Here is a 16203-nt window from a genome sequence, read left to right as displayed (position 1 = left end):
AATCTAAATTGTCAACTAGAGCTCTCGAAGCAAATTAACATCTAGTGATTAGGAAAATGCAATATATGTATCAGTAAAGAGAGAGAAGAGACCTATTTATAAGTCAAATTTGCTCCATAGCAGAATCAGAGAGAGTTTTATGTGCATACGGTTTAAATTTGTCAAACAACAAAAATTGGAGTCTCAACTAAACTGAGTTGTGTCCATAACTAACTGGGCATTCATACGAATCAAACAATTCCACTTCTACGTAACCTCATGCTAGAGCATTATAGATCGCCTTGCTGTTGAGTTCAATACAAATATTTGGGTTTTCGCCAAATCCAGCAAAATTCTGCTGGAACCAGTAAACGCCCAAGAATTCAACGGGCCCACCAGACATCGCTGCCGTAATGTCCGCGGCACACGTGACCCACAGATCCCATCACGTGATCCCGTTCCTTTCTTACGCCGGGAACTCCTCCCGTCTTCCTTCCTCCCCATTTTAATTTACTCCTTAACTATTCCTCCAATAATTCCCTTTTTAGAAATATTCCTCTTAATGCCTCATTTTTCAAAAAAAAAAATATATCAAAATAAAAAAAATGCCTCTATTTCTCCCTCCCTCCCTCCCCTCCTCCTCCTCACGTCCTCTCTCTTTTCCCTCCGCCGCTCACTCTTCCATTCTCCGTCCCCAAACGCAAAACCCTAAACCTAGATTGGAACCCCAGAATCCTCATCGGGAGCCCTCTCTCCTATGCCGGCGATGGCGCCCCGGCGGGGCCTCTGTTCGGCGGCTTGACCCGATAGGTTGGGAGAGTTAAGGGAGGAGTGGTGGTTTGATTGGAGATGGGAGGGGTGAAGTCCACGATGGTGGCGAGGTTCGCTTTTTTCCCTCCCGACCCGGCGTCGTATGGGGTGGTGGTGGAGGACGAGGCGTCGGGGCGGCTGGTGATGACGGAGGTGCCGCGGCGGGAGGGGGTGGAGGTCCGGAGGCTGCAGACCAAGCGGGGGACCGAGATAGTGGCCATGTACGTGAGGAACCCCGAGGCCAAGCTCACCGTGCTTTACTCCCACGGCAATGCGGCGGACCTCGGGCAGATGTATGAGCTCTTCGTCGAGCTCAGCCATCACCTCCGAGTGAACTTGATGGGGTGAGGAGTCTTCTCATGTTGTTTCTTTTGCTGAACGTTGTTGGTGGGCTGCTTTTTCTTTCTTTTTCCCCCTTTTGGGGTTCCGGGGGGGGGGGTGTTAAAGTTTGGATTTTGATGCAAAGGAGGATTTTATTGATATCTGCCGAGACATTGTGACGAAGACAGCGGGAAGTTCTGATCACGTTTGATGGAGTGAATGAGTCTCCAGGTTATTAGTTTAATTCAAGTTTGAATTTTTGGTAGTTTGAAATTTTGGTGGAATTGATCTAACTAATCAGAAAGTTGATGTTTTCGGAGCTCGGTATTTTTTAAAAAAAGGAACAAGGAGCTCTTTTTTTTTTTTTTTTTTTTTTTTTTTTTTTTTTTTGCATGGATTAAGCAGCTTGTTCAACTTAAAATTCTTTGAGCCTCTTTGAGGAAGCCTTACAGACTAGAGTGCTATTTACCTCTTTGTCTCATATAGCTGTATTCAGTCTTAAAATCTTAAGCTACAGGTGGAAAAGTATGGGTATGGCACTTCTTTTGAACTTCCTTGAGTGGTGTGAGTTAGAGTGGTCTTTGTAAAAAAGTGTGAATAATGTGTTCAACTGTGCTTCTTTTCTTTTCTTTTTCTCTTGAAATGATAGGAAGGACACGGTTGTTTGCTCCTAGTCTATATATTTCGACTGATTAGCAGAATCATGCGTCAGTTTTTTTTTTATATATATTTGGTTTGTGTTTCTTTGAATTTTTTTTTTTTTAATTTGATTTTCTTTGCCTCTTGTGTTTCCAAGAGTGTTAATGTAATTATCAGGAAGGTTTTTTGATGGATTTAAAATAGATAAAGAAGTTCCTAGGTTGTAGCCTTTGAGCTTTATGCTTTACATTGGTGGGTGGCGCCTTCTTTTCGAAACATCAAAGACAATTACAATTATATGGTTTCATGGTCAGGTTTCTTTCTTTCATCTTGATCAAAGAACTAGAAAATGATGGTTTTGATGGCAGAAGCTGTTTTAGGCATGAAGGGGCATTAATGAATTCGTAAATAGTAGACTTCTTGCTTATGAATGGGTGGTGAGATGCTATTTGGATACTGAAACTGGAAGACCACCCACCGATCTTAATTATTACATATTGCCTTTTATTCATTCTTGTGGTTGAAAACTTTTGCAGCATGATCTTTGCACTCTCATCAATATATCAATTTCTTGCTTTCACTCCTTTTTTTGACCATGGAATAGTAGTCAAAACATTTGCTGTTGAAGAAATAAAAGCAACACCCACTTAATATGGGATAGACACAATTGCAAGTACATCATTGTATTTCGAAATAATACTTTATTGAATCTTATGCATATAAATATAACAACATTAATGATGATTATTAATGCTATGATGGGCAATTTTAATTGAGAGCTCAATTTAATTTGTTATTTGCATTTGAATAAAGCAATTGGAAGTTCATGCATTTTGATTGATCTATGGCCTGTTGCAATTTTGGATTGATTTTGTTGCTGCTTTTACGAATGTGAGTTGTTCTTATCAGTTAATGATATTGAAGTCTTTTACCGGGTGAGGTGCTTTTGGTGGGTTAAGGATTAATGTTTTTAACATGTACCATGACAGTGAATTTTGCGTTGCCCCTTATTTACCTTAAGTAGTCTCAGTGTGATGGGTTCCTTTATTTCTGGAAATTTAGTCTACTGATAGACAGATCAATTTAAAGAGGAGAACTCAGTTTGCTTCCTCTAACATGACTGGTGGATACATGTTAATTTCAAAAAGAAGAAAAGAAGAAAATTGGAAGTTATAAGAAGGTGGGAATTTAAGAGGTTACGCCTCTTAAATGTCTATTGTTACACTCAGATTTAAGTTTTAATTTTACTTATTGTAATCATTAACTTTTAAGATGAATGAAAATTCAAACTTTTCATGGTTATTTTTGCAGTACTTTTTTCTTAAAAAAAGAAAAATTATTTCAGTTTCTAGTTCAAAATTTACATTTTTTTAAAAAAATGTTATGTAAAGGTTGGATTTTTGTGCTTATAATTCAGATGAAGAAAGCAGTGAGGATGAGGGAATGCTGGTTTATTGCAGTGCATTCACTGCTAAATAATGGCTAATGGATGTGAAGGGTACCAGTGATTGGAGCTCTGCAATTATTGTGCTCTTTTATTTCAGTCCATGCTGTCATTTGTTAGCTTAACAACACAATGGGGATGGACTATTTTAGTTTGCAATTTAGACTTTGGTGTAGAAGTTTTATAACTTCACTCATTGGTCATTCAAAAGTGCAGTTCTATTGTTACTTTTTTCCTGTATGTGTGTCAGGGGGGACCTGCACATGTTTTCGTGTCTGTCTGACTACCGTCTCCAGTAATACTTTCTAGAGAATGCCTTATATCTACATTTCGGAATCCTGTTTTGTAGTGTCAGCCTAACATATAATGCTAGAATATTTATGAGTATACAAAATGAAGTTATATAACTGCAACTGCTGACTAATTAATTTTTTATTGTCATTTAAAATTAAGATTAACTTGTGGCTCATGGACATGTGAAGGAACAAAAGAAGTTTGCACATAGTAGAGGAAAACTGTTTCATGATTATAAGCAGAAAGATGTTTACAGAATAAAGTAATTTCAACTATAGGAAGCCTCATAAAGTTATGTTGATAAAAGGATTGAAAGCTAAGGAAGTTATACAAAACTTGAATTTTATCTATGTTGTACTGAAAGTTAATGACTTCAATTTTTGATAGGTTTCTCTATTGATCACAAACTGTGCCTTGTTGGAGGTTCTGATAGGAGATTTAAAACGCATGGATGGACTTTATTGAAAGGCAAATGCTTCTATATCCTATGCTTCTAGTAACAAGACATAGAAAGAAGAAAAACTCAAGGATTTTATTTGTAAGGTTGGTCAATGTGTCTGTGCTTTATCATGAAGAAAGCTTTGTTATAGTTTCTACCCTACTTTCTCTGCGCAGAGACCCTGTATTGAAATGTTTGTGCTGTAAATACAATCACATGAGGAATGCTGTATCTATTCAACTTCTAGCTGGAAGCCATCTGCACATGTATCCACTTCCATGTCATGGGAACTCCACCAACATCTGGTGCAACATCTATATGAAAATGGAAGCAAATGTGCTTCTCAAGAGTTATCAAAGAACTGCTGACAAGTCAAAGGAAAGACTAACTGATGCTAGATTGGAAAGTTTTCTAGCGTGTGGAGATCAATAGAGTGAAGCTAAAGTGAATATGCTTAAATAGTTAAACCCTTTTCTTTTGAATAAATGAGCTCTTATTGCTTTCTAATATTCAATTTAGGTGTGTAAACAAACAGTAGTTGAGTCGGCTGCTTTAATTATGAGCCACTCTCGAGCTGTTCACAAATTCGCAAACTGCTTGTTCAAGAGATCTGTTAGAGCTTGTGGTCTCTTTAAGCTGATTATCCTGGATATATCACATTTTCTTTTCTTTTATATAAATTATTTTAGTTTATAATAAATAGTTATACAATATTTGTTGTATAGAAACAGTTGCTAAAATGTTTGATATATAAATTAGTTTTATATTTATATTTCAAGCTTTAACTAAGCCGAGCTCAAACTAGCCAATCAAGCTCTATCTTGGCTCATCTACTAATTTAACAAGCTGAATTTTGAACTAAACATGGGCTGACACGTCAACAGCTCATCCATTCAACAGCCCTAATTGAATTTGGTGCCCAGACTTAGCACTTGGTACAGGATGCCTGATGGACCTCCAAGTTTGTGTTTCTTTTCAGTTTCTTGCCTCCAATTGCATAGGTCTTCAATGCCTTTTGCTTTCTCATATTAATCCATCCGTGCTTGTGGTGGAGGATATCCTTTTTAACACAGATATCTAATTTCTGCAGGTATGACTATTCTGGCTATGGACAATCATCTGGAAAGGTTGGAATTATGTTCTTAGCTGGCTCTTGTTCTGCTTATTTATTTTTAACCTTTCTTAAGTTCACCTTTTTGTACTTTTACTGGCAGGCAAGCGAGCAAAATACTTATGCAGATATTGAGGCTGCTTATAGATGCCTTGAGGAGACATATGGAGCCCACGAAGAAGATATCATTTTATATGGTCAATCTGTTGGCAGTGGGCCCACTTTGGATTTAGCTACTCGCTTGCCTCATTTGAGAGCAGTTGTTCTACATAGTCCCATTTTGTCTGGTCTACGAGTGATGTATCCTGTGAAGCGTACATATTGGTTTGACATATACAAGGTTTGCATATCATTTTTTGCTTAGTTCTAAAGAATTTATGCTTTTGGCAGATTAACATGAACTCTTGTTATCTTTGCAGAACATTGAGAAAATTCCACATGTCAAGTGTCCTGTGCTGGTAATTCATGTGAGTACATTATATTAATACTTCTCTTGATTTATCTGAAAGTGTTGCTAAAGCATCATATCACATTTTAAGTTTATTCGGTTAGCCTCAGTACAAATAGTTACTTATAAATCTTTTGTTCTCTAAGTAGTTTGGGTTCTCTGCACTCCTCTTTGTCAATTGGAGTCATTCTTTTGCTCCCAATGAAATCTCTGTTATGGAAGTTTTGCTTAGTTAGTTATTGGATATTGGATTCTTATGAAATGCCATGGTTGTACTATAAGTGCACATTGATGTTGGGTTGCAGTTTCCTAGCCCAAGTAGTGGAACCTCATTTTTCCTACCAATTATCTTATATTTATCATTTCTTAACATATAATAGTTATAATTTTGTTATTGTTTTTGTCCTCTAGTGGTGCTTGATATACTTATAGAATGGAGTTTGTGTTTGCAACATGCATAGATGTTGATTCTCTAGTGGCTGATTATAAACGAATTATTTGTTTTAAGTATAGAAAGCTATTGGCTAGCTTAACTGTCATTGTGTATTTCATTCTTCTATCTACATCTCTATATACTTATGCAGGTCTTAAATTTTGGGGTGGAGGGTGGTGATGGTTGTACATCGAATTTAATTTGATGTTACTGTCATTCCCCAACCCGATGGTCCGAGCCGGGCACACAACAGATGGCTGCACATCTCTAGGGTTTCACCCCATGGGACATGCAAGGCCTAGTCTTTCAGTATATTATTCCAACTCAGGCAAAAAAATCTAATGCTTTTATTCAATAAACCATAATCACTTAGTAATAATGACTAGAACTTAATCAATTCTCCGTAGGACAACTAATCAAAAGTCTTCTAGATCCTAGGTTCCCACTACTCGATCCCAAGCTCCATATGCTCTTCTGGATCTGAAAAAAAGAAAAAAAATAAGAGTAAGCTTTACAGGCTCAGTAAGTTTTCAATATCTCTGAGGGATCAAATATAATTAAATTTTTTTTTTCAAATATAACAGTTAGCAATAATAGATACATGTACCAACCTAATTTTAATTTTTAAAACATACTATCCATAACAATAAAACATAAAATCCTCACTCAATCTTCAGTGACTATGGGTATGATCAGCCCCATGACAAGATCCAAAAAAGACTAGCCTCTAAATACAAATACATGATCCATCAACGTGTACCAGTGAGCAGCCATACTGGCTGGGCCTAGAAGGAAACTAGCTCTAATTCACATAGTCATGATTAATCTCGTGATAGGACAAAGAGATTAGTCCTGAAAATAAATACGCGATGCATCAGTGTGTGCCAGCGATCAGTCCCAACTAACTAGGCCTAAAGAGACTAACTCTACCAGCAATCAGTCCCGACTGGCTAGGTCTAGGAGAAACTAGTTTCTAATCGTGTGTCCAATGATCAATCTCGTTGGTTAGACCAGATCATAATCTAACTAGAGAGTTTTTCTGATAATTTTTATAATAACCCACATACTTATTTCCATAATAGTTTTCGATAAATTTTTATATTTTATTTTTGAAAATAAGCAAACATTTTTCATTCATAAGTTCATACAAGTGTAATACCATGCAACATAAAAGAATCATCATATTTAAAAATTTACAACCATGTCAGGATAACATTATGCTTGATCCATAATTTTGAATTTCATTTTATATAGAAGATACATACTTTTCCACACTTTCAATTTTCTAAATATTTCAATAATTTTTATATAATTTCTAATTTGGAAATACATGAAATATACTAAATAAAATTTCAGAGATAAATGGAACTTACAGTCAATCGGATCCAAAATTACAATCTTCGACTCACAACCCGATCTCTAGATCCGGTGTTCTTCTAATATTGAAGGTTTTAGCGCGATGCATCAGTGTGTGCCAGCGATCAGTCCCAACTAACTAGGCCTAAAGAGACTAACTCTACCAGCAATCAGTCCCGACTGGCTAGGTCTAGGAGAAACTAGTTTCTAATCGTGTGTCCAATGATCAATCTCGTTGGCTAGACCAGATCATAATCTAACTAGAGAGTTTTTCTGATAATTTTTATAATAACCCACATACTTATTTCCATAATAGTTTTCGATAAATTTTTATATTTTATTTTTGAAAATAAGCAAACATTTTTCATTCATAAGTTCATACAAGTGTAATACCATGCAACATAAAAGAATCATCATATTTAAAAATTTACAACCATGTCAGGATAACATTATGCTTGATCCATAATTTTGAATTTCATTTTATATAGAAGATACATACTTTTCCACACTTTCAATTTTCTAAATATTTCAATAATTTTTATATAATTTCTAATTTGGAAATACATGAAATATACTAAATAAAATTTCAGAGATAAATGGAACTTACAGTCAATCGGATCCAAAATTACAATCTTCGACTCACAACCCGATCTCTAGATCCGGTGTTCTTCTAATATTGAAGGTTTTAGCACAAGCAATTCTAATTTTCATTAGCCTTCGATTTGAGGAAAATTAAGGTGAATAGAAAGAGACTCTCAGTCTGGCCTCGATCTAGATCATGGTTTCAGTCGGTTCATGAGTCAGATCTATACGGTTCAGGTTGATCTAAACCCAATCAGATTGGAGCCCAATCAACAAGATGGGTTCATGAAAAGGTTGGATCTCTTTTGTACCAGATTGGATGGTGATTAGACTGCTAAGACATGTTGCCATCTAACATACTTAGGCCTCCGATAGGGTTGGACCAGGCTTATTCCTAAAATTAAGCCTCATAGGTCAGATATCGCTTCTAAATTAAGACCTAATCTCATATTAAACTGGGCAGTAATAATAAAAATTATACATGTTTCAATCAAACTTGAACCAATTTTATTCTACAAAACAATAATTAATTAATGATCTTGGTTCGAGTCCAAGTAATTTAATTTTTTTATTTTTTTATATATTTTTTTCTTTTTCTTCTCTTTTTTTCTTTTTTTCTCTCTTTTCCTCTCTCTCTCTCTCTCTTCTTCCCAAGCTAAACCAAGGACCTCCTAGTGGCTTTCTAAGGAAGAACAGATGGGAGGAGGGGTGGGGGTTGACTGTGATGTGGCTAGAGCGGCCAGCGGTGGTAGTGCAGTTGGAGTGCTGGCGATCGTGGTGGCTCGATCATGCACAGGGGAGGGAGGAGGAAAAAAAGATGTTGCCCCTTGCTGCCATGGCAACGGCACCTAAGGCCAAAAGAAAAGAAGGGGAGCGAGAAGGGCTTATCGGAGGTGGTGGCGGTGATGGGTTGTGGCTGATGGTGGAGAATTCCGGCAATAAAAACACTCAAAAGCTCCTGGATAGAAGGAGATAAAGAGGATTGGGAGGAAGGGGAGGGGGTTTTCGAGTAATGGAGGCTTGACTGCGGCGGCTCGGCGGTTGCTAGAGGTGAGGAAGAAGGGAGAGGGAGGTGGAGACGGGTTGATGGTGGATTTAGCCGAGGGATGGGTGGGATTTAAATTGTTGGTCTTCGACTCCCAATGGCCATCGACCGTTCCACCAGCCCATGATGAGTATACCGGCCACCGTCGGTAGCCTTGTCTCCTTCAATGAATGATCAGAGCAAGGGATCATGATTTCCATTTTCCACTGTTCTGATTTTTTTTGGGGGGGAATTTTAAATTGAAGCTGGCAATGCTTGCCGACCTCAGCTAAAAACAGGCATGGTCGGGCCGGGCTTCACAGTTACCCATCAGAAAATGTTTTTAATACTTATATTTTTCCATATGTTTTTTTTTCCAGCCTTCAGCAACACTTTCTTTGTTTCTTATGTCCCAAGCATTTTCTAGGTATTCTTTGCACCATTCAATTCACTAAGAAAAAAAAATCTTGAGTTAGAAATTTCTGCTGATGGAGTTTTATTGACTGATATTTGAATTTCTATTTACTTGTGAGTTTGAAGTTTATCAGATATGTCATTTAGATAAGGAAAAGAAAAAAACATGCTAACATTACATTATTTGTATGAGATTTTGATACTTATGACCAAGTGTATGCAACAATTATTTGAATTCATAACTCACTTAGGAGTTATGACTGATAAGAGGTGCCTCTTTTCAACCTTCGTTGTATTGAATGTTCCTTCCATCAAAGCTTGATATCGTGTTTTATGGATATGTAGTTGCAGTCACTACTGGGCAATAGAATAGATGAAAGAAAGTTTATTTGTATAGCTGGCACTATAGTTCTTATATGCACTATTCATACCCTTAAGAATGGTAGAAAAACTTCAATTGCACACATTCAAGTCATATGTTGCATGATCACATTTGTCAGTGGGAACTATCCTTTTTGTCATCAAGTGCAAATTATGAATCACCAAACAATATGAATAATGTCAGTGTAAGATGATGTTCATTTAAAATCTTACATCATAAAAAATGGATGTTCAATGTGCTTTGACCAGTAGAATGGATAACTGATGTAAAATAACGGCAGTGTCTGGAATAAAGAGCCTAGAAAAAAAAGCTTCAATATTTGTCATTTCTGTGTCATACAAGAAACCTGATGTTTTTACATGAACAGGCAAATGAAAAATAGGAAATTCCAAATTAAGAGTTTCCTTCCAAAAATGATATTAACAAGTGTTTATTATCTTTGGTGCAGCATTGGCAACATATACCTTGAAAAATATTGGAAAGAAAAATGAACTTATTTATTTTTGGCATAAATAAATAAGCATGCATGCTTCTTTAGGTTGTCTGTGCCTAAAGAATTTCTTCTATAAGAATACTGCTTTCCCAAGAAGTTCTCCGTATTTGGGATCGTGAAGTGTATTTTTTGTTTGCAGGGAACTGATGATGATGTTGTGAAATTCTACCATGGGAAGCAGCTTTGGGAACTGTGCAAAGAGAAGTTTGAGCCTCTCTGGATTCAGGGAGGGAACCATTGTAACTTGGAACTTTATCCTGACTATATAAGGCATCTAAGAAAATTTATATCAGCCATAGAGAAGTCACCTGCAATAAAAAATGAATCAGCTGAGAGCTCAGATCTCTCTGAGGCTCCTAGGACAAGCTCTGACCGTTCAGAGTTTCCAAGGAAGAGCACTGACCAGAAGGAGAAGTCTAGGCTTAGCACTGATAATCCAGAGTTTCCCAGGAAGAGCACCGACCAGAAGGAGAAGTCTAGGCCAAGCACCGATGGTTTGGAGTTTCCAAGGAAGAGCATAGAGCAGAAGACTAGGCCAAGCACCGACAGCTTGGAGTTTTCAAGGAAGAGCACAGAGCAGAAGTCTAGGACAAGCATTGACCGCAGAGAGAAACATAGGCAAAGCACAGATCGGAGAGAAAAGTCAAGAGCCAGCACTGATAGGAGAGAAAAATCAAGAAGAAGTGTTGATCGTTCTGACAATTCGAAGGATAACATGGACCAGCCAGAGAAACCAAGGAAAAGCTTTGATCGGTTGGATAAAACTTAAATGACTGGCTAAGATTTTTCTTCCTTTTTTTCAAATTTTTGTGTTCTGTCATATGTGTATATATATATCTCTTGTGTTCTGTGGTTTTTGTGTTGTCTGGTTCTCTCTTGACTGTTGTAATCAAATGGTGGCAGCTTTGGAGATATGATGAGATCGGTGGGGTTGTGCAATATCGACTGTTTCAAAGACAAAGCTTCCGGGGCCTGAGGTATTCAGAGGTCAGTGCTTGGTTTTGGGTTGTTTTTTCCTTTCTGATTAATATATGGGTTGGGTGGATTGTCTTGGTGATGGAAAATTCATATTGTCGTGTTTGTTGGAAAAAAATAATAGGGTTTAATTTAACCAGCTTGTTGTTGTCAGGCTCATAGAACAAGAAATTTCTTCTTTTCATTTTTATTCTTCTCTGTCATGCAATCAATCTTGCTTAGCATGTATGTTACTGTCCATTGAAAGGGATTTGATGCACATAAAAATCACGTGGATATCTTAAAGCCCCTACATCTGATTTTTCAGTTTGATTGTTGACTTTACCTTTGAGCTTGGTTTGTTGCCTCGTGAGATCAGCTATCTAACAGAAGCAAAGTAGAAAATGATATATTATGATTACAATAAGAAAATTCAGTATTGTAATTCTTTTGTCTGGTTTTGGTGCATGGCAGTATGCTTTGTTTTTCTTTGTTTCCTCTTGTGAATGGCAAATTATTTGCCATTCATAACAGCATGGATAACTCTAATACCTCCCTAAAAAGATCTGATTGCAAGATATTGAAAATAATGGAACATGGTGTCTTTCTTGTCAGATAGAATCTGGTTCTACTCTATATACTGAATTGTCAGCCTGTTTGTTGCTGATTGGAGGAAAGTGCAATTATATTTTGAAAGATAAGGAGCAGAATATATGTGCGATTTCTTCATGTATATCACAGTGGCTGGGTACACTAGTTGTAAGGTGAAATGAATCAAAAGCAATTTCTGAAGTATTGCTTATCTCTTGCATGTAATCTCCTTGTGCACAATACTCTCTAGCTTCTTGCATGTATTACATATAATAGGTGGACAGGTTGGGGGCATAGTACTCCACTATGCTTCTATTAGCCCTTGCAAGAAGTTATTCCATGAGCTCATTATTGTCAATTTAAATAGAAAAGACCAATGTAGTTTTTACCAAGTCAGGTAGTGCTGATTAAGAAGCATAACAAAGTTGGTCCTTAATTATTGCACCATTGGCCATACGGTTCTTGTTTCACTTTGTGACTTATGGTGCTATTTCAATTCTAATGCTCATTTTATTGGCAAGTGTCTATTTGAATCTTTTGTTCAGATGGTCGTGGCTTATCTTTAGATACAATGTTAAAGAGCTGCATCAGTTCTGAAAATATGATTGAACTTTCAAGGTTTTCAAACACATTGATATCATCAGTTTTATAAGGGGTTTTAAATCCTCTTTAATAGTTGATATATTCTTTTGATATATATTTTTCTCTTTCCATGAAATTAAAATTATAAAACTTTATCTTACTCTAGGTCTATGAAAATTCCTCGGTGAAGTGCTTCTCAACCACTGCCAATGGATTAGCCTTATTCTATGCACTATCCGTGTAGTCAGATAACTGTCAGGTGTGCAGCAGCCAGATAATATTTATAATATATGGCATCCATCAGTCTGGTATTTCTAGGGAATGCTGTTAAAAAATGGACCAAAAACTTGATCTTTTTGCTCTTCCAGATGGGTCTATTTCAAGATTTTTTATGTGGTCAGCCAGGCCTGACCCTCTAACAACCCTTTCCTATGTAGTTCTCTGCTCCAAGAGAACTTTTTAGCTTTGCCTGTTTTGTGATGAGCATGTGCATCAGAATCAACATTGTGAATCAGAACTACACATAATTTTGTGATTTTAATTTTTTTTATAGTGATTGAATATTGACTTTGAGTTTCAATGCTCATTATTTGTAATAATTTTGTCAATAACTTGTTTTAGATATTGTGACTATTTGAAATTAGCATCTTTGATCAAAATCCCCCAATTTTTTCTCTTTTGAGATTTCACTTCTAGAAAGGCAACCATGATTGGAAGTAGGTAGTATTCCTTGCCCAACTTTGCATGCTGCCCGCATCAGCGTGGTGTACATGAGAGAATATTCATTTGTTAGAATAACCTGATAACCTGTTCTTTTGCTGCATAGCTGCAGCCTGAAAGGCTCAAACCACGGGAAACAAGTATAGACAACCTCTGTGAGCTTGGCCATGCACTTTTTCTGAAAGTTAAACTGATACTTTTTTGGGAAAGTTTGATGAATTCAAGATGTAAAAGAGTATAATTTCCAAATTTAAGCAATTCTTGTTAAATATGCTGGCTTCCTTTTCGAGTAGTAAAATGCATGTAATGTCATTTGTGAAGACTTCGACTTTCTAACAAGACAGCCGCAAAAGATGTCTAAATCTAGAAGCAAGTGCACCATCTGGTTATCTGTGTTTTCCACCATGTTATTTCCATTCTTTTTGGCAACCATCATGTCGTTGCACTCTTAGTTTATCAATGAGTCGTTGACAATGTTTTCAAGAGGAGAAAGCAGTTTGCAGATTTATTCCCATTCTTAGTTTTAACTTCCAACAATTATAATTTGATTGAATCATAGACATCCATAGAAGTCTCTCTTGTGCAAAAACCATGTGACTCACTGCCCAATGCTGTTCTGCTAAGCGTTGTCCTGTAAGATATGTTCATGTATGTTTTCCTTTGCTGTGCAATGCTAGGAAACAATATTACTGACCAAAATATAATTTCATGCAGCCGCTAATAGAAATCAATAAATGGGACATAATCCCCTCTCATCCCTTCTTCCTGGAGAGACAATAAAAGGTATTTATGTAAACAAAATAAAAAAGAGTGCAGCCATTGATCCAAGCTCCTATTGACCTCTGCAACTGTTTTCAGAACTGCATGCGCATCACCATATAAATGGCATGTTATTCATGGTGCAAATTGAGTCCTGCCTTACAGGGCGGATGTTGGTGAAAAATGACTTGGTTAGAGTCGCATGTCCTGTTAATTGGTTTAGAATCTCCTCTAAAACAAAAAGGTATACTTGTATCATAGAGACAACACCTCTTCTAAGCGGCCTTGGAAAATAATACTCATCCTATTGAAAAGTGAATGAGGCAGAGATGGATGGCTCAGCAATGCAATAGCCTTCGTGGTATCAACAATTTGCATTCTATAAGTAGGAATGAAAGGACTTGCTGACGTTCACAGAGATGTTTGAGCTACCTAGTATTCTAATGGAAGTGGAATGGACTGTTGCAAGTTATTTGAGCTCACTCAGACTAACTAGCTGCCTGCTGGATGCCTGGATCCATGGAAGATGGGTTCATCATACTTCACAAATAAAAATTCCAATAAGAAAAAAAAAATGGTGAGTTGTTGAATCAAGGCTCATGCCACGTATGGTGATCATGGTTGGCCGCATGCATATCAATCTATTAGCCGACATTAATGTTACAAATTTGGAATAACTTTTGAATGAAATTTATTTGTAAATAAAAATAAAAAGTAGAAAATAAAAGTTTTGAATGCCCATGGATAACTTATGATAGTATTCTCTTCGGACCCAAGTTGCATTGAAGAGAGGCTTTCAGGAGAAATTATATCCTATGTCAAGTGCACCATAGAAATAATATAAGAGAAGTACATGATGAATGGGCCTATATGAATGAGATGAGGTGGATGAGGTGATTGATATGGTGTATCGTCATGTGATGCATAGTGTGTAAAATATAATTTCTTGTATACGGGGTCATTAGCCATTGTTACTAAAGTAGATATAAAATACGTGCTATATATACTAATATCTTTTGTTGGTAAAGTGAGGAGCAAGAGTTGTATTAAGATAAAAAACATAACATAAATTTATAGCATATCTTTATAAGAGAGGCAAAAACAAAGAGGGTACTATAGTGATACAACCTTACAAAGTAAAAATACCGCATGAGACAAAATAATCTAATATATATATATATATATATATATATATATATATATATATATATATATATATATATATATATATATATATGAAAATAGAAGGTGGGAGAAAATAGAGTGGTCGAGTAAACTATCCACATCAGCAGCAAATTTTCATCCATGAATGTCATGTGGGTGGAAACCAATTTTCTATATGTTACGTATCAGGACTCTCCAGCATCAAATACAAGTATTAGGTCATTAATGGATGGCATTGAAATTCATTTATGTCTATTTAATTAGACGATTAAAATCTGTTGCTATTGATCTTCGAAATATGAATGGACATGCTCTTACCATTCATCCAGAATATTTTTTAATAAGTTATTTTTTTTATCACATAATCAATGATGTGATTTTATAATCCGTGCGCAACACACAGAATAAAAAACTAGTTTCATATATAAACCTGGAGATTAGTAAGAAAAGTCACAACCAACTATAAAAGTGGAACCAAACTCAATGACCATGCACCCAAAACATACAAATAAAGCCCTATCAGAATCAGCTTGCCAAAAGGATCATGCCACTGAGTGTTCCCAGTACAGAGCCTTCGAAAACAATGAGCCTAAATGAGAGCATTGATATATTGAAAGAGACTCCACCAATACATAAATCCGGGATTAAAAGCTGAATCAGAGATAAAGGCAGCCATCATCATAAGCTTGCTAAGATTATTAAAATGTCTGAATAGCTTAGCATAAACAAATTGGCATTTGTTTAAAGATAAAGCTCTTGTGCCACTAATGCCCCATGTGGGTAAGAATAAAACTCCCACTGCCATCAACTCAGCGCCTTGACCATAAATTAGAAGAGATCTCAATATAGCTTAGGAAATGAACACAGCCTCTGATAAGTGTGCAAATTAGCCCACATGCTATACTGTAACTTATAATAGCTAATAAGATTATAATATGAGGAACCACCACAAATTAATTTTAGATAGACGAATCAATCAAGCATCTGAAAAAGCAATAACTTAAATATAACTAGGCATATCTGCTTCTTCGGCTTCATGAGTGTACCCTCCTTTCCTGATAATACTGGCAACATGTCACATATACTCAGATTACACAATAAGATGAGTTAGAAGAGCCACCCATTTTATCTAGGCACAAGGCATGCCGATTAAAACTGCCACTTGTCAAGTGCTGACCATCTCTCCAGTGAATTGGACTTTGGCACACATAAGGTTGCACTATGGGTCCCATGATAGAATGGATACCCTCATGGACATGCACCA

General features: G+C 36.5%; 1 protein-coding gene across 2 annotated transcripts; it reads left to right on the top strand.

The window, feature by feature from the left end:
* Positions 1-508: 508 nt before the first annotated feature.
* Positions 509-12916, top strand: LOC105061086 (uncharacterized). Of its 2 annotated transcripts, XM_073257055.1 has the most exons (8): positions 994-1133; positions 3875-4030; positions 5017-5053; positions 5141-5377; positions 5457-5504; positions 10309-10922; positions 11073-11156; positions 12463-12916. In XM_073257055.1, the coding sequence occupies exons 2-7, from the start codon at positions 3939-3941 to the stop codon at positions 11143-11145; spliced, it is 1101 nt and encodes a 366-aa protein (XP_073113156.1). In that variant the 5' UTR covers positions 994-1133; positions 3875-3938; the 3' UTR covers positions 11146-11156; positions 12463-12916. The 2 variants fall into 2 exon arrangements, with proteins under 2 accessions (XP_010943341.1, XP_073113156.1); XM_010945039.4 differs by lacking the exon at positions 3875-4030 and having other exon boundaries at positions 509-1133.
* Positions 12917-16203: the final 3287 nt, after the last annotated feature.

Source organism: Elaeis guineensis, chromosome 1 (assembly GCF_000442705.2).
Source record: "Elaeis guineensis isolate ETL-2024a chromosome 1, EG11, whole genome shotgun sequence".
NCBI lineage: Eukaryota > Viridiplantae > Streptophyta > Magnoliopsida > Arecales > Arecaceae > Elaeis > Elaeis guineensis.
Note: the sequence above shows the minus strand (reverse complement) of the source record. Positions and strands in the feature narration are given on the sequence as shown.